Source organism: Pelophylax lessonae, assembly GCF_965119305.1.
Source record: "Pelophylax lessonae genome assembly, chromosome: 2".
In the NCBI taxonomy this organism is placed as follows: domain Eukaryota; kingdom Metazoa; phylum Chordata; class Amphibia; order Anura; family Ranidae; genus Pelophylax; species Pelophylax lessonae.
This window is the reverse complement of record NC_138769.1, coordinates 109,661,745-109,681,360: the sequence shown is the minus strand read 5'-3', so window position 1 is coordinate 109,681,360 and position 19,616 is coordinate 109,661,745. Positions and strand designations below refer to the sequence as shown.

The 19,616-nt window shown below is 45.9% G+C and overlaps 1 protein-coding gene across 3 annotated transcripts in view; it reads right to left on the bottom strand.

Annotated features, from left to right (window-relative positions):
- GLRA2 (glycine receptor alpha 2) overlaps positions 1-19,616 on the bottom strand; it is a 305,784-nt gene that overhangs the window by 201,571 nt on the left and 84,597 nt on the right. For all 3 annotated transcript variants that reach the window (XM_082245588.1, XM_082245587.1, XM_082245589.1), the window contains 2 exons: positions 11,503-11,585; positions 712-849 (listed from right to left, as the gene is read on the bottom strand). In XM_082245588.1, the coding sequence (XP_082101714.1) occupies positions 712-849; positions 11,503-11,585 (221 nt within the window). The remainder of the gene's footprint in view (positions 1-711; positions 850-11,502; positions 11,586-19,616) is intronic.

Here is a 19,616-nt window from a genome sequence, read left to right as displayed (position 1 = left end):
CTATCGCTAATTCTTAATGAGTTATGCTAATCTCCAATGATTGGATGTTCACAGCGGGTTGCCAATTCATGCTACTATGTGTATGGATCTGCTTGGTAAACTCATAAAGGGGCAATCTGTACCAATTCAATTCTTAATTATAGAGTAGGCAGTTGGCCAAACATAAAAAAAAGCCTAGTTTCCAAGGGCACCCCACCCGAGACCCCACCAGAGTAGAATGTAACAAGGAATATGCTTTTTTTTTTATGCAGTAATATTATAGCCAAAAAAAACAGTATACATTTTTATTAGGGTAATATGTGATTAGGAAGTTTGGTACCTACATTAAAAGCTCTATGACATAACAGAGAGCAAAGAAACTTGTTCCAAATCCCCTGTACAATCTCCTTATAATAAGTCCCATTTGAGTCCTGCTTGCGCTACTGACAACAGGCTTTACATGTGAATAAACAAAAGATCCAACCTTTACAAGATCATTAAAAAATGGGCAGAATAAAAATATCTGATCAAGAGAAGCTTGGCCTCCACTCAATATATCTGGTGGAGCATATTTGCCAATTTTTGCTGTTCTTCACTTGCTATCCTTTATCACCCTTCATTTCTTTTTCTTTTATGTGATATACAGCACACGTACTGTGGTTGTGAATAATATAATCAATAGTAAATATACATGCACAAAGAGATAATGAAATCGCAAGGAAAGTTGTTTACCTGTGTTGTAATGCTTTGTGCAATAGCCAAGCTCATGCTGCTCTTTTAGTATAAACTGCGGCAACGTTAAACCATCAGCGACTTGCACTGGGCTATTGCTCATCCATTCAAATATAAGGTCATTCATTGTGTATCCAACTAGGATAAACAAACCACAGATGATTAGATTGTAAATTGAAGCCACATCAATGTCTCATGGATAGAAAAGCAAGCATTTTCTCTTCATTTGAAGCAGGCAAAGAACTGAACACTAAGCCAGGTCTAATTATTGCCCTTTATTTGGAAGAAAACCAGAATAATTTGCATTATGTAATGTTTTCATAGAATGCTGATTATAACACAAAATGACTGCTTTCTGCTCATTTTATTCTCTGGATGAAAAAAATCACTGTCATTTTTGGTCCATAGACATCGGCCTACCTTATTTTTTCAAATCATCCTCAGTCAATTTTTTTGTGATAATTTGTCAGAAATACCTTTTTAGCTCCTGATTTTGCCATAATTGACCCACTCAAATTATGCATTATGGTAATACACAGTACAATGTTTGTTACTGCAGTGCATGGCAACTTGATAATGAATGCCACCCCACCATACAATACAGTAGCAGCTAATGTTCTGCAGCACACATCGACACACCTGGCATGCATTGTAGTGTTAAAAAAAGGTGCATGTCCATTTTTTTCCTTAAGGTGCACTGCCAGCCCATTTAAGATGCAGAACGCCCTGCACTCAGAAACATGTTGTCTTAACACAATGCATAATTTGAAGGGGGCTGTGATTACATATAGTCAAACCCCTCTAGCACCTCATTTGTTATGTTATTTTGTTCATTTATTGTATATCCCTGGTGCCCAACAAGTGACCTCCAGCCAAGTGCAACCCACCATGCCTCTATGAGCATCACGTAGGCTATTGGACACCATATAGAAGACAGAGTGGCAGCAGGGTTCTGGGCCCTGAAATGCTCTCTGTGTTCCAGTGCCCAGAACTGAAAGAAAGATTGTACTGGGGGCAGAGTTATCTATCCAACAGTACAAGTAAATTCCAACTTAGGGGGAGAGATTGGGAGGGTAACAGAAGCCTCTGATAGGTAAGTGAACACCAATTGGGTGAATTGGTAACATTTTCCCTGTCATGACCACCATTGCAGGGGGAATGGGTGGATTAACACTTTGACTGCTATGGCCACCAATATGGGGGGATTGGGGGGTAAATGCTTTCACTGCCATGACCACCAATACAGAAGGGATTAACTTTCATTATCAATAAGCACCAATGCTGGGGGTAGGGGTTAACATTCACTGCCATGACCACCAGCACACAGAGAATGGCATGGCACTTTCACTGCCATGACCACCAATACAGGGGGTTAACTTTCACTGTCATGACCACCGATGTGGAGGAGGGTGGGGTTGGGGTGGTTAACTTTCACTGCCACTGACCACCAATGCAGGTGGAATGGGTTAAATGTTGTCACTCACCCCCAATGAGGTGATTGGTTAAATTTCACTGCCACTGACCACCATTGTAGGGAGATTAATCCTACTGACACCAGTGCTGAGGGCTTTTATTGTGTTCACTGATACCAATGTCAGGAATTATTATTGCGTTTAGTGACACCAATTCATAGGGTTAATATTGCATCCACTGACACCAATATTGGGAGTTATTACTGATTCTGCTCACACCAATGCCGGGGTTATTATTGCATTTATTGGCACCAATGTTGGGGGCTATTATTGCACTCACTAACACTAATGCTTGGGGTTATTTTTGCACTCACTGACTTTAAAACTGGGGTTTATTGTACGCCAACTTGTTTAGTATGCACTGTGATAATGCAGCAACATTTTGAGCATTGAGTTTAAAAAATGTGCTGGGGGCCGCACTTGAGGCCCTCTATAATTTTCAAGTTAAAATTTCAAGATAAAGGCCCCAACTGATTTATATAGTTCCAACATAATCTTCAGCAGTTTGCAGTGATGAATAGAATGTTTTGCAGTAGGTGTGCAGATTGTGGATCCCAACAATATACAGTATGTAACTGCCAGAGGAAAAAACAGAAGGATTCCACTTGAAAAAAAAAACACTATTCTATTTATACAACACTAAACAAGGGTTTTGGTATTTGAAACACACCCAACATAAGAACTAACAATGGAGAAAAAATTACATCCTTTATGTTGGTATATGGGTTTGTCTTTGACTTACTATAGCTATCTTCAGTGGATTAGGGGAACTTCAGTACAATCAAGCATAGTTTTAACCTTCCCTGTTGGACACAGTGGATACATAATATGACATGTTGTAACGTAATAAATCTATCTACTGTCTACTGATTATTTTGCTACAGTTACTGATAACATTTGTAAGCTTTCGTTTCAAATTGTTTAAAATTATGTTCTATAAACAGTATTTACATAACTTAAAAAAAAAAAAAATATATATATATATATATATATATATATATATATATATATATATATTTATTTATTTTTATCATAAACTACAAATGACTTAAAAGACTTCTTATTAGGATGCAATGGTTCCAAAGCAACAGCATGGGAATGAGTAAAGGAAATGTTGGCCTTTTAAATACATTTAATTAAAGCTGACATTTAATTTGTCCCAGGTTTTATCTGGTATGATGAAATGCTATAAAGAAAATGGCATCTAGTAATGATTGTGCTGCAGAAAGAAAATCAGTTTGGTGTCTATGACTGGATTACCTAAAAGTTAATGATTAGAGCGGAATTTCTTAATTTGTATATTGCAGTTCCTGTATAGCCTGGTTACCATGGCAACACCATTTCTCTCAATGGCTTCAGATAAATCACAACTCAACTTTTCCGCATGAGACACGTATTGCTCTTACTGATAGAGAAGACTTTATATGAGCTGGTTTACATTTGTTTAAAAACATTTGTTTAACTGATTGTCATGGCAGTTTTTAAATATGCAGTTTACCAAATCTGTTTTAGTGCCGGTTCACACTTCTGTGGATGCGCTGATCGCATGTAATTCGGAGCGCACTGATCCTTCATTACATGCGATCTCCTGTGCGGATGCGAATTCAGCCATACACTTTGTATGGCTGAATTCGCACTGCATCCGCACCAAAGACGCACAGGAGGCATTTTTTGAGCCGCCTCAGAATCGGATCGCACAATGGTTCACACTTGTGCGATCCGATTCTGTGCGAACTGTCAGATCCCACTGTGATATGCGATCAAACTGGGGGTGTCGTTAACATTTAATTGACACCCCCTGCGTATCGCATATGGCAGTGTGAACTGCCAGATGTGCGGATGCGATGCGGGAACAGGCTGCAAATTCGCAGCCTTCCCGCATCGCACAAGTGTGAACCGAGCCTTAATAACTAAGCAGTGTATTGATTCTGAAGGTTTATTGCAGATAACCCCAGTCTACTAAAACAAACATAAACAAACTAATAATAAACAAGGTAATTCAAGTCACATAGAAAAAACTCTCCAACTGTTAGTGTGGTTACCAAAGTTAAAGTGGAGTTCCACCCTATTTTTATACTTACCTCCATCTTCTCGCTCCGGGTCACCTGAAAAAGAAATGGATAATCGCATATTTTTTTTTTTTTTACTTACCTCGTAGCGAAGAAAATATACTTACCTTACTTCCTTCTTCCTCCTTCCTCGGCCGCGGCCCGTCGTCACTTCCTGGCTCTGCAATGATTCCTGGGAGCTGGACGTCATAGCTCCCAGGAATCATTGCGCCTGCACCGGCCCCGACGTCAGTTCCGGGTCGCGCGCGTCATCCCCTTCTAAACAGCTTCTGGGCATGCCCAGAAGCTGTGGAGGGATGACGCGCGCGACCCGGAAGTGACGTCGGGGCCGGCGCAGAGCATCGTGGGACCAAAGAAGGCGGAAGAAGACGCCGAAGAGGACGCGCTGGCTTCAAGCTGCCCACATCTGAGATGGCAGCGCGGGACAAGACGTTTGCAAGGTAAGTATTTGTCCTAACAGGTAAGTGCAACCCGGGACAGATCAGAGGCTAGCCATTGTGGAATGCACTAGCCCTGACTGTCCCGGGGGTATTAAAAAAAAAAAAAAAAAAATCCAGGGTGGAACTCCGCTTTAACAAATTAACAGCTAAACCATACATGATTTAGATACTCAGACCTCAAAAGTAATCATAGCAAACCGTAAGTACTCAGAAAGCTTAGGGTATCAATCATATACAAAACAAAATCTATACAGTATTTCACAAATGTGAGTACACCCCTCACATTTCTGTAAATATTTTATTCTATCTTTTCATGTGGCAACACTGAAGAAATGACACTTTGCTACAATGTAAAGTAGTGAGTGTACAGCTTGTATAACAGTGTACATTTGCTGTCCCCTCAAAATAACTCAACACACAGCCATTAATGTCTAAACCGCTGGCAACAAAAGTGAGTACACCCCTAAGTTAAAATGTCCAAATTGGGCCCAAAGTGTCAATATTTTGTGTGACCGCCATTATTTTCCATCACTGCCTTAACCCTCTTAGGCATGGAGTTCACCAGAGCTTCACAGGTTGCAACTGGAGTCCTCCAACTCCTCCATAACGACTTCACGGAGCTGGTGGATGTTAGAGACCTTGCGCTCCTCCACCTACCATTTGAGGATGCCCCACAGATGCTCAATAGGGTTTAGGTCTGGAGACATGCTTGGCCAGTCCATTACCTTTACCCTCAGCTTCTTTAGCAAGGCAGTGATCATCTTGGAGGTGTGTTTGGGGTCGTTATCATGTTGGAATACTGCCCTTTGGCCCAGTCTCTGTAGAAAGGGGATCATGCTGTGCTTCGGTATGTCACAGTACATGTTGGCATTCATAGTTCCCTCAATGAACTTTAGCTCCACAGTGTCAGCAGCATTAATGCAGCCCCAGAACATGACACTCTCACCACCATGCTTGACTGTAGGCAAGACACACTTGTCTTTGTACTCCTCACCTGGTTGCCGCCACACACACTTGACACCATCTGAACCAACCAAGTTTATCTTGGTCTCATGAAACCACAGGACATGGTTCCAGTAATCCATGTCCTTAGTCTGCTTGTCTTCAGCAAACTGTTTATGGCCATTATTGTGAATCATCTTTAGAAGAAGCTTCCCTCTGGGATGAAAACCATGCAGACCAATTTGATGCAGTGTGTGGCATATGGTCTAAGCACTTACAGGCTGACCACCCACCCCTTCAACCTCTGCAGCAATGCTGGCAGCACTCCTACATCTATTTCCCAAAGACAACCTCTGGATATGACGCTGGGCATGTGTGCTCAACTTCTTTGGCTGACCATGGCGAGGCCTGTTCTGAGTGGAACCTGTCCTGTTAAACCGCTGTATGGTCTTGCCCACCATGCTACTACTCAGTTTCAGGGTCTTGGCAATCTTCTTATAGCCTAGGCCATCTTTATGTAGAGCAACAATTCTTTTTTTCAGATCCTCAGTGAGTTCATTGCCATGAGGTGCATGTTGAACTTTCAGGGACCAGTATGAGAGAGTGAGAGTGATAACACCAAATTTAACACACCTGCTCCCATTCACACCTATGACCAGGGCCGGTGCCAGCAATAGGCAGGTTAGGCGGCTGCCTAGAGCGCCAGTGTAGGGAGGGCGGCAAAAAATTTATTTTTTTTTTGGATTCCAGCAGTGGCGTGCATGGTGTGGCGTTATGTAGCGTTGGGGGGGCCACCTGGGACTATGGCCGTGTGCGCAAAGTTTAGAAGGGCCCCTTCACTGTGTGTGGGATGCGGCGGGATTCGGGAAGGACAAGGTAAGTGACGACGGGAGCAGACAAGTGGGCGGCGGCGGGACATAAGATGATTGCAGAGTGCAGACAGTATTGTGCGGCTTGCAGCAGCTGCCCTTGGTTGTAATGTCGGGTGGGCGGCGCTGTTCTCGGAGTGCGGGCATCTATCCCCACACGATGAGGGTGCGGTCCAGCAGAAGGAGGCCGCACGCGCCTGTGTGGAAGGTGAACTTCGGGGGCAGTTGGGAGCCCAGGAGAGAGAAGAGCTTCATCTTCAGTCCCGAAGAGGCGCGCAGAGTCCCAATGCCTGGACTCCGTCTCCTCCAACCTCCTCTCTGCTCTGCTCTGCTCCAGCATCAGCAGTAAGGTCTGGAAGTATAAGGACGAACAGGAGGCACAAGCTGCCAGGGAGCTGCTGGAAGGAGCAGCAGAGCACCTCCAGTATCAAGAAGGTATTGGGCATCATACACTGACACAGACCTTGCTGCAGATACAGACTGGGATGGGGGGGGGCAGAGGAGGGAATGTGGTTAGGGATAGGGTTTGAGGTCTCTCTCATCTTCCCACCCTCTCTGTCACCCCCACCATCTTTGTCAGCCCCCTATCTCTGTCAGCATCCTTTCTCTCTCTCTCAGCCCCTCTCTCTATCCGCCACCCTCCATCTGTGTCCCCCAGTGTCTCTCTCAGCTACCATCTCTGTCATCCACCCTCTCTTTCTCTCTCTCAGTCCCACCCTCTGTCCACCACCCTCTCTCTAAGCCCCTCTGTCTCTCTCTCTCTAGGCCTCCCCCTCTGTCCACCACTCTTTCTCTGAGCCCCCCTGTCTCTCTCTCTCAGCCCCCCTCTCTGTCTGCCACCCGCTCTCTCTGAGGCCCCCTGTGTCTCTCTCAGCCCCCCTCTCTGTCTGCCACCCTCTCTCTGAGGCCCCCTGTGTCTCTCTCAGCCCCCCTCTCTGTCTGCCACCCTCTCTCTCTCTCTCTGAGGCCCCCTGTGTCTCTCTCAGCCCCCCTCTCTGTCTGCTACCCTCTCTCTCTCTCTGAGGCCCCCTGTGTCTCTCTCAGCCCCCCTCTCTGTCTGCTACCCTCTCTCTGAGGCCTCCTGTGTCTCTCTCAGCCCCCCTCTCTGTCTGCCACCCTCTCTCTGAGGCCCCCTGTGTCTCTCTCAGCCCCCCTCTCTGTCTGCCACCCTCTCTCTCTGAGGCCCCCTGTGTCTCTCTCAGCCCCCCTCTCTGTCTGCAACCCTCTCTCTGAGGCCCCCTGTGTCTCTCTCAGCCCCCCTCTCTGTCTGCCACCCTCTCTCTGAGGCCCCCTGTGTCTCTCTCAGCCCCCCTCTCTGTCTGCCACCCTCTCTCTCAACCCCCCTTTCTGTCCGCCACCCTCTCTCTGAGCCCCCCTGCATTTCTCTCAGCCCCCCTCTCTGTCTGCCACCCTCTCTCTGAGGCCCCCTGTGTCTCTCTCAGCCCCCCTCTCTGTCTGCCACCCTCTCTCTGAGGCCCCCTGTGTCTCTCTCAGCCCCCCTCTCTGTCTGCCACCCTCTCTCTGAGGCCCCCTGTGTCTCTCTCAGCCCCCCTTTCTGTCTGCCACCCTCTCTCTCAACCCCCCTTTCTGTCCGCCACCCTCTCTCTGAGCCCCCTGTGTCTCTCTCAACCCCCCTCTCCATCCACCACCCTCTATGAGCCCCCCCTCTTTCTCAGCCCCATCCTCTGTCCACCACCCTCTTTCTAAGCCCTCCTCTCTCTCAACCCCCCTCTCTGTCTGCTACCCACTCTCTGAGCCCCCCTGTGTCTCTCCCAGCCCCCCTCTCTGTCTGCCCACTCTCTCTGAGGCTCCCTGTGTCTCAGCCACCCTCTCCATCCACCACCCTATCTCTGAGCCCCCTTCTCTCTCAGCCCCACCCTTTGTTCATCACCCTCCCTCTGTGCCCCCCTCTCTCTGTCTCCCTCTCTCTCAGTTCCCACTGTCTCTCAGCCCCCAGTGTCTCTTAGCACCCCTTTCTCTCAGCCCCTCTTCTCTCTCAGCCCCCCTTCTCTCTCAGTTCCCCCTCTCTCTCACGCCCTTTTTTTAAACACAGCCCCCCTCTCTGTCAATCACCCCTCTCTCCCTCTCTGTTAGCCACCCCTTCTCTCTTGGCCACTCTCTCTCCAGTAGAGATGTAGTGCTCTTCAGTGTGTAGAGAGGTATCTACAGGTGTAATCAGGGTAGGGGTATCTAGGGGGATGTGATTAGGGTGGGGTGCCTTATCTAGGGGTGTGATCAGAGTGGGGGATATCTGAGGGTGTCATCAGTGAAGGGGTATTTTTGGAGGTGTGGTCAAGCTGGGGGGTAATCTAGGGGTGTGATCAGAGTGGGGGGTATCTGGGGCTGTAACCAGGGTAGGGGTATCTGGGGAGGTGTAATCAAAGTGGGAGTATCTGGGGGGTGGGATCTGGGAGTTTGCTTATGGGGGGGAACTCAGCCATTAGAAGTTTATTTGACCTCAGCTGCAGTGAGGGAACTTAGGAATGCATAACCCCAACCCCTCATTTCACATTGCCATTTGGTGGAAGTTCAGCACAGCTCCATTTTCAATAGTATGTGACCTCATTGCACCCCGTCACATTACAGCTGCAATGTGAAGGAGGTACCAACTTGGTTTTAGACAGGGAGTAGCAAGAGGATGGTGTGGATGGGTTGTGGGGGGGGCAAAATGTATCTTCACCTACGTAGTCAAAAAACCTTGCAATGGTTCCGTCATACTATGCCTCCTTTTCTTCATGCCTTGTTTCCTTCCTATTATAAATATACTGGTTTTCATATACATTTAAAACTGGTCTATTGGTTTTCGGGGGGGGGGGGGCTGGAGTCAGGGCGGAGTCAAGGGGGCGGTGCCAATGGGGCGGCAAAATGAGTTTTCGCCTAGGGTGTCAAAAATCCTTGCACCGGCCCTGCCTATGACCTTGTAACACTAATGAGTCACATGACATCGGGGAGGGAAATTGGCTAATTGGGCCCAATTTGGATGTCTCCACTTAGGGGTGTACTCTTTTTTGCCAATGGTTTAGACATTAATGGCTGTGTGTTGAGTTATTTTGAGGGAACAGCAAAAGTACACTGTTATACAAGCTGTACACTTACTACTTTACATTGTAGCAAAGTGTAATTTCATAAGTGTTGTCACAAGAAAAGATATAATAAAATATTTACACGAATGTGATCAGTGTACTCACTTCTGTGAGATACTGTGTATTTATATTCATATATAGATATGAAGAAAAGCTATTAGTTATCCTAAACCTTTATTGCGTATGTTAAAAAGATCATCAAAGGGTAAAAACAATTAAAATTACTAAAATTGTCTTTAATAATAATTTTATTACCAATAATAATGTTATTTGAGGCCTAGTTTTAGAAAAAACATTTTTTTTAAATCGGCACATGGGGCTGCATTTATAAACAAAAGTGTCCCTTTTGCTATTGGCAGTGGATTTAGTTGAGATATTCTCCCTCTTATCTCCCCCTACCCCTGCAGCCATAGAGCCAAAGCACCAGTGTATGACAGCCTCAGCATGGGCTCCAATCCGGCCACGTCCCCAACACATTTCGCTCAGCCCCCGGAGTCATGGGGGTCACGTGCCATGGACAGAAATGTTGGAGCCCTGACTGAGGCTGTCATACAGGGATTTGCAGAGATGTGCAACTTCCATGACTTTTTTTTTTTCACTAGATGTCTGGAGCTGGGATGAGCTTCCATCCTTGTCTGCACTCCCAGTGGTTTGTCATGCAAGAGCACCCGGAGGAGCCGTGCGTGGCACCTGTTATTTTCAGTTTTGGGCCACAGAGCCAAAGGGCCAGTCACAGGCACTCATCAAGTTTGCCGACTATGCCTGCCCTTTCTGCCCCTCTCCTCTATTTATAGAAGCTGTACTATAGGTTCTATGAATGAAAAACGATCTATGAATGGCCAGATAAATGAAAGGTCCACCCCTTTTTTTCATTCAATCAATGCAGATGTATACATTAGATCACCTATTATCTGGTGTGCTATCTTGTCTTAAATGTGATGTAATTGGCCAGGGACATGTTGGATAACATCACAAGGGGGAGGGGTCACCCAGTAAGCCCCCGCCCACATACCTCCACAACCACCAGCCATGGTTGTGGGGAAGAGGCCCTTGTCTTCATCAACATGGGGACAAGGTGCTTTGGGGGGCAAACACCCTCCCATGTTGAGGGCAGGTATGGTTCAGGAGTGGGGGCTGCTCGCTCATGACCCTCCCTTTCCTGACCTGCCATGCTGCATGCTCGAATAAGGGTCTGGTATTCATTTTGGGGGGAACCCCACACCATTTTTTTTTTTAATTTTGGTGTGAGAATTCCCTTCAAAATCCATACCAGACCCAAACGGCCTGGTATAGATTTGGGGGGGAGCCCTCACAGTTTTTTCACATTTTGTATTTGGTGCCAATTTTCTTTTTTACTTTCAGCTGTCAGCGATAAATCTCACTGACAGCTGATGACTCTAGGGTTATTAAGGACATGGTAGCCACCCGCTCCCTAACAACCATTTTGTTTACTGGTTGTTAAGGAGCAGGCTGTCGCCCATTCCTTAACAACTAGTACACATTCCACACATACCGCATGACTGGAGCACTACTTATTTACTGCACGCATTTAATTATTTATTTCCTTCTGTGAATTGACTTTAATGCCTGTTCATGTGGTATTTGCTGCGCCTTTTCAGCGCTTTGCAGGAAATCCCACAGAACAATGTAATGAATTGACAGTTACAGGAACGCATGCGATATTTAGGCAAAATTTGTCCGTACACCTAAATATTGCATGTGAGTTCCTTTTGTGAATGGAACCCAGCATCACCCTGGAGACACTACTAAAAACATAGGAATGGCAGTCCATGCTAGTAAAACTTAGTTATACCTCAACTACATCTACTTCCTCATTGAAAAGAAGAACATTCCTAATATGCAATATTGATAAAACATTCATACTACTGACTGCAAAAAAAAAATGAAAAACTTACAGCTCTCCAACTGCATTGCACATGTCTGTACATCCATTGGGAAATTCTTCAAATCCATCGGACAGGACAACGTTAATGTTAGTCTATAACAGATCAACAAGAACACTCAGTTTGTTTTAATTTCCACAATTATTTTTTTAAATAAATGACGAAGTATAATGAAACATGCATCAGGTTTATCTCCTTGTAAACAAAATTTTATTGCACTTATTGCTACAAAATCATGTTTACCTGTGTCTACTGTGCATTACATGTTTATCCCAAGGGTAACAGAGCAGTGGCTAAACTTACAGAGTGATTGGAGCCTCATCTCACAGATATTCTGTAACAAAGTTAGGATTCGGGCATACATTTTAATTCTGAAAATGTGTAGACACCTTATCATCCCTTCTATATGAACTTGGGTGAACTTGCTGGGTAAGAATATCTAACTGTTAGGAGTGTTTAATGGTCCTGTTTCATGGCAACTTTTGGCCCCATTCCAGCATTCTGGTTTTGGCTGAACTGTGCTCTCCCTGTCTGACTGTCCACCTACAGGGTGATTGATGTAGACACAGCCTTTGGGTGGAAACCAAATCTTTTTTAAGCAGGGGAGGACTGGGAAGGGGGGCAGGGTGGCAATTGCCCCCCGGGCTGCTGTGATGCCAGGTAAAAAGGCCAGGAGCTTCCTAGGCACCGCCTGGCGTGATATCATGTATTTTTGTCAAACCTCCTTTGTTGCTATTAACATTAAATTATGTTATCACATTGCATCATGTTTGTCTTGCTTCATAACATCAATATCCATTATAAAACCAGGTGGGCCTAGATGGTGAGCTGATTCGATGGTTCAATGGGCCACTTGACTGGACTTGCCCCCCCAGGCCTGAGGCTGCCAGCCCTCCACTGCTTTTAAGCCTGGCAAGCCCTTAGTGTTATGCATATGATAATGTTTGCAACACATTCTTCAAGCTCCCCTTTTGCCAGTCTTATTCCCATGCCTTGACATCGGCCCGACCTGCTAGTTTGGATTTCCTTGTTATAGACCTCAGATTGGACTTTGGACTACTCTGCCCGTCTGCCAACCGCAAGTACCTTTTTGCTGTGCTGAGCTTGCACCTGCCTTTGTGGGGTATTCAGGCTCTATAGCATTGTGTATAAGACCTGGGGGCAACTGAATACCAGTAGGCCTGCTTGCCTTATGTGAAAGGGGGCTGCTATAGGTAAAGAACACAGAGCCAGCTTTTGTGTCTGACCAACAATGCTAGGGGTAGGCGTGACACTGGCTAACAATCAGTGTTCTAATTCAGTGTTTCTCAACCTTTTTTCAGTCGGGGCACCCTTGAAAAGTATTTTCAGTCTTGAGGCACCCCTGCCCAAGGTTTGATTCACGTTGCTGTGTATCGCAGAACACATGCAGAATCGTGCTCGTTCCTGACACACAGACAAATGCTCTGCTCTTTAGGGGTGCCATTAATTCTTAATAGCACCCCACACTTTGGCAAACATGGGGTGCTTTGGGTGCGGCAAAAGTTTAAAAAAAGGGTCAAGGACTTCTTTCCCTGCATTTCTGCAGGTAGGGAAGCCCATTGAAGCCCTACACGCAGCACACATACAAAACACAGGGTTTGTTCACATGTCAGGTTGGAGGGGCAGTAAAATCACATGGTTGAGCTGTCTTTACTACCCTCAGCTGCTCCCCCTTTAGCTGCAGAGGCAGCATCTGGGGATGTACACATGTGGTGGCTGCAGCTGGAGGTATACCCAGGGTGAATGGGGCTGCACTGCAACCACCCTGCAACTGTGTGCATTGTTGCGGTGTGGTGGTGCTGCATTTTTGGGCTTAAAACAGGTGGTGAGATGCAACATATTGCCTCTTTACCGCCTGTCAAATGCCTCTCAAAAGCGATCTAAGCAAGGATCGATTTTCAAAGGAGCAGCAGCCCTTGCTGCTATCAGAAACAAACCCTAAAAAGCAGTTCTGACAGTACAGGAATGGGGGGTCAGGATTAAAAGTAACATACACATACACACACACACACATATATATATATATATATATATATACAAACACACATACACGTACACACACACAAAAAATGTACAAACACACATGCATACACATGTATACATGCGCACACACACACACACATGTACAAACACACACATACAAATGCACACACATGCATACACATGTATACATAAACACATGCACACACATACAAACGCATGTACAAACACACACATACATGCATACACATGTATACATGCACACATATAGACACATACAAACACACGCATACAAACACATGTACAAGCACGCACATACATGCATACACATGTATACATGCACACATATAGACACATACAAACACACACACACACACACATGTATACAGGCACACATACAGACACATGCACACAAACACATGTACAAACACACACATACAAATACACACATGCATACACATGCATACATGCACACATACAGACACATGCGCACACACACATACAAACACATGTACAAACACACACACGCAGACACATGTACAAACACACACACACACACACAGACACATGGACACATGCACACACATACAAACACACACACACATGCATACACATGTATACATGCACACATATAGACACATACAAACACACACACACACAAATACATGTACAAACACATGTATACATGCACACGTACAGACACACGTACACACACACATACAAACACATGTACAAACAAACAGACATGCACATGTGTGTGTGTGTACACATGCACATGTGTACACATACACAAACACATACAGTGGCGGTTCTACATTAAATTGCTCCCCGGGCGAGACTCCCTCCCGGCGCCCCCCCCCCCCCCCCCCCAAAAAAAAAAAAATAACATGACAAAACTTCACATCTTGTACACACCACACATTTTATTGTAGTAATACTATGTCATTCCATAACAGTCCAATTTTTCACGTCACAGTGCCCCTTTAAAAATTACAGTATCCCTCATCACATCACAGCACCCCATTACATTGCAACCATTTTCACGTCATAGTGCCCCTTTACACATCGCAATACCCCTTATAACATCCCAACACCCCATTACATTGCAGCCATTTTCACATCAATGTGTATACTAGTGCGGGATGACTTAAACCTGCAGGAGGACCAGTTTTTTTATTTGTAAATGACTTTACTACTGCTTTAGGCCTGATTTACATGTATGTGGGTTGGCGGCCCACATTTTAGAAGGGTACAGCATCCTATTCATTTGAATGGGCTGCTATGCCTGCATTTCCCGTAGAAAAAAGGTGCATGCAGCATTTTAAAATTTCAGGGGCCTTGAAATCCATCCTGCTTTTGCACCATGCGACTTACTTGCAGTTCCTGCACTGGCAAGCTTTCTGCGTTTTTAGGTATGTGGGCCATGCATTCTTTTAAAAACACAGTGCGTTTGCATGACACAGTTAACGCAAATGCACTGTGTTTTTAAATGCATGGCCCACATACCTAAAAATACAGCAAACTTGCCAGTGAAGGAACTGCAGGTAAGTCGCATGGTGCATGATGCCACTAAAATTTTGAAATGCTGCATGCACCTTTTTTTTCTGTGGGAAAGCAGCTCATTCAAATGAATAGGATGCTGTGCCTTTGAAAATGTGGGCCCCCAATCTGCATACATGTGAATCAGGCCTAAAGTAGGCCCATCAAGCAGTGTTTGGTCTGGTGGTGGCCCAGAGCCATGCAGCGTGCTATCTAATAAATAAATCCTTCTGGACACAGCCTGGTAGTGGTGGCTGGTGCTCAAAATTTTTGGGGTGGCGCAAACAGAAAAATGTAATAGGTATTGCTTTGCGGCAAAAAACTCTGTAAACAAATTGTGTGACTTTGAGGTCACAAAAGTGTGAAAGGGGCCTTCAGTAATTAAGGTATACAGTGACCAGCGTACCCCCTTTCAATGCACAGTGACCAGCGTACCCCCTTTCAAAGCACAGTGACCAGCGTGCCCCCTTCAATGCAGAGACCAGCGTACCCCCTTTCAATGCAGAGACCAGCGTACCCCCTTTCAATGCAGAGACCAGCGTGCCCCCTTTCAATGCAGAGGCCAGCGTGCCCCCTTTCAATGCAGAGGCCAGCGTACCCCCTTTCAATGCAGAGACCAGTGTGCCCCCTTTCAATGCAGAGGCCAGCGTGCCCCCTTTCAATGCAGTGACCAGCGTGCCCCCTTTCAATGCAGAGGCCAGCGTGCCCCCTTTCAATGCAGTGACCAGCGTGCCCCCTTTCAATGCAAAGACCAGCGTGCCCCTTTTCAATGCAGAGACCAGGGTACCCCCTTTCAATGCAAAGACCAGCGTGCCCCTTTTCAATGCAGAGACCAGGGTACCCCTTTTCAATGCAGTGACCAGCGTACCCCCTTTCAATGCAAAGACCAGCGTGCCCCTTTTCAATGCAGAGACCAGCGTGCCCCTTTTCAATGCAGAGACCAGCGTGCCCCTTTTCAATGCAGAGACCAGGGTACCCCCTTTCAATGCAAAGACCAGCATGCCCCTTTTCAATGCAGAGATCAGGGTACCCCTTTTCAATGCAGTGACCAGCGTACCCCTTTTCAATGCAAAGACCAGCGTACCCCCTTTCAATGCAAAGACCAGCGTACCCCCTTTCAATGCAAAGACCAGCGTACCCCTTTTCAATGCAAAGACCAGGGTACCCCTTTTCAATGCAGAGACCAGCGTACCTCTTTCAATGCAAAGACCAGCGTGCTCCTTTTCAATGCAGAGACCAGCGTGCCCCCTTTTCAATGCAGAGACCAGCGTACCCCCTTTTCAATGCAGAGACCAGCGTACCCCCTTTTCAATGCAGAGACCAGCGTACCCCCTTTTCAATGCAGAGACCAGCGTGCCCCTTTTCAATGCAGAGACCAGCGTGCCCCTTTTCAATGCAGAGACCAGGGTACCCCCTTTCAATGCAAAGACCAGCATGCCCCTTTTCAATGCAGAGATCAGGGTACCCCTTTTCAATGCAGTGACCAGCGTACGCCTTTTCAATGCAAAGACCAGCGTACCTCTTTCAATGCAAAGACCAGGGTACCCCTTTTCAATGCAGAGACCAGCGTACCTCTTTCAATGCAAAGACCAGCGTGCTCCTTTTCAATGCAGAGACCAGCGTACCCCCTTTTCAATGCAGAGACCAGCGTACCCCCTTTTCAATGCAGAGACCAGCGTACCCCCTTTTCAATGCAGAGACCAGCGTGCCCCTTCCAGGATGCTGTCATGTGCCCCCCCCCCCCATTCCCAGGTGCGAACATAGAGGAGATCGAGAGCAACTTACCTGCAAGTGACTACAGTAGTGTACACTACCCTCCTTGGCTCCTCCTCCTCACCTCCCCCGCCGCTAGTTCTGAGCGCGGCCGCCGCCGCTGCATAACCCCTGGCTGTGTGTAGTGTACTCTCCTCCTCCTCGCCTTCTGCGCCGCCGCCGCGTGTGTAGTACTAGCAGTACACACATGTACAGTACTCCTTGGCTCCTCCTCCTCGCCTTCCCCCCGCTAGTTCTGAGCGCGCTGCCGCCGCTGCTGTGTCACTGTGTGTGTAGTGTGTACACTCTCCTCGGCTCCAGGCTCCTCCTTGCCTCCCCCCCCCGCTAGTTCTGAGCGAGGCTGCATTATGCACAATCCCCGCTCCAGGCAAACTCCAGCCGCCGGCTCCTTCAGCAGCAGGGGCGCCCCGGCCGCCCGCAGCAAAGATCATTTTATTTTTCTCCCCCACCACCAGGTTCGTGCCACTGCCGAGTGCCGCCCCCCCACGTGATGCCGCCCCGGGCGACTGCCCTGTTCGCCCGTGCCCAAAACCGCCACTGAACACATACACAAACTTTAAAAGTTCTAGTACAATACCATTCCTCTCCTCACACAGTCAGGTACTGCACTGTAGGGGGAAGCAGAGAGCACAGCACACTCCCCTTCCCTTTACTTTCACTTTCCGGAGGCTGACAGAGCTCCCTCACAGTGCCGATGTACAGATCGGCAGGGGATTCGGTGATGGGGCTAATCTGACAGCCCTTCTCTACCATGATCCCGCGGCACACTAGTGGACCTCTGGCGGCACACTAGTGTGCCGGGGCACACCGGTTGAGAAAGGCTGTTCTAATTGATATTAGAGGTTACTGGTAGGGTTTAGGTCGGAGGCCCAGTGCAGGTCCCTTGAGTACGTTCACACCAAATGAGTCAAGCCATTTCTTTGTCTACCTGGCTTTGTGCACAAGGCATATTCATTCCTGAACATTCAAGGGTAGAACACAACTGGCTAAAATGTCTTTCTATGCTAGCAATATCAGTATCCTTACTGGAACCACCTAGGCTCAATAATTTAGAGAGATGTTCACAATATAATAGGTGTCATGTTCGGGCTTCCACAACATTTTGGCCATATAGTGTAGCTTGTCTCATGAACCAATGAGTCAAACTTCCAGGTCTTCCAGAGAAAGGTGGTAGCGGTGGTGGGGAGGGGGGAGAAGCAGTTGTATTTCAGTCTTCAAATGATCAAGACATTGTTGAGCTTTCAAGTCGAAATGGATGGGCTGCACACTGATGCCATTACCAATATAAAACCAGCTCCATGATTGAGCCCTTTGTGTGGTGAAATGCATTGAAGAAGAATATATGTTGTGAATTTTCTATTTATTACAATAAAGCTGGTTTTACATCTGTGATGGCATCAGCATGCTGCCAGTTCATTTCTACTTGATAAGCAGAACAGCTGAGTGGAGATGTGCTCCTGAGCCTGCAGCTGATGGGATCTGGAGGTATAGGGTAAGAGGAAAGTTTGGAGCGGTATAGCTACTATTGATTCCCCAAGATATTTTTGGCTTACATTAACCCATTAACCCTAGGGATTTCAAGAGGGTAAGCTAGGAGCCAATGACAGCTTACAAGCTGTTGTGGGTGATTTGAATGGTCACTTAAGAAAGACTGTATTATCAGATGAATTGTGATATCTAGGTCAGCAAACTGAAAGGGACTTGTAATAAAATAAACCTAAACTGTGCTGTGTCAATTACACACATTGTGAAAGCATCATATAATATGCCAATGAATCAGAGGCAAAATACACATGCTTTAAGCCCAACTCAAGAAAGTTTGAAAACTCTCTCTTGTAGTGGGGCTTTGTCTATGCAGCAAGGATTGACTGTTGTTTAGTCTAGGGGAGAGTAAAAACACTTTTAGTTACCCGATTCTCTGCTCCCCTGGGCAGACAGCACTCTCCTATGCTCTAGCAGTGGACTAGCCCTCAGTTTCATCACATCAATTGCAGAACTATGGACTCTGCATCAGTCTTGATGACTTCAGGACCTTAGACTGAAGCATAGGGGAGAAGATGCTTTGGGGACTAGTGAACAACATGGAGGAGCAAAGGATCAGGTAAGTAAATCTTTTTATTTATGCCCTCTAGACTTACACAATTTTCAGGTTTCCCAAATGTGTGCTTTAAATGTATGACCTGAACAAAACTTAATTGGTGCAAGGGATATGGCCCCTCACCAATCAGCAAAAGTCTTTGTAATTCCACACTTGCTACTGTCTTTTTTTATTATTTTTAAACCTTTTTAAATGGTATAACATTTGCTACATTATACACAGTGTTGTTTTTGTGAATGGATGATTACCTCAGCTATGTACATGTTCCTTCCCGAATTGGGATTTTACATTGATTAAGAGAAATATGCTGAGTCTGACATGTTTTAGAGTGTCTGAGTACTTAGCAAGGGATTTTATACCAGCAATATGAGATATAATGAACATATTGCTGTTGTATGATACAGAATTGTTTGATACATTTTTAGTTTTTTTATGATATTGCATTATCACTGATCTGTCATTAAAAAAATAGTATTTTGGCCAGTTTATAAAAACTGAAGAAAAGGAAACCTACAAAGTGACCAACATGGAGATAACTTTTATTTTCTAACCCCTTCTAGTGTCTAATTTATAATTCTTTATATTCAGTAATGAAGCAAAATTTGTGGGAACAAGCTTTTGAAATGTGAAAACAATATACAGTAAAATTACATTAAAAGAAGCTTATACTTAGAGAAGCTTGGAAGGCTTCCATTGCTGGCCTAAAATGCTAGTT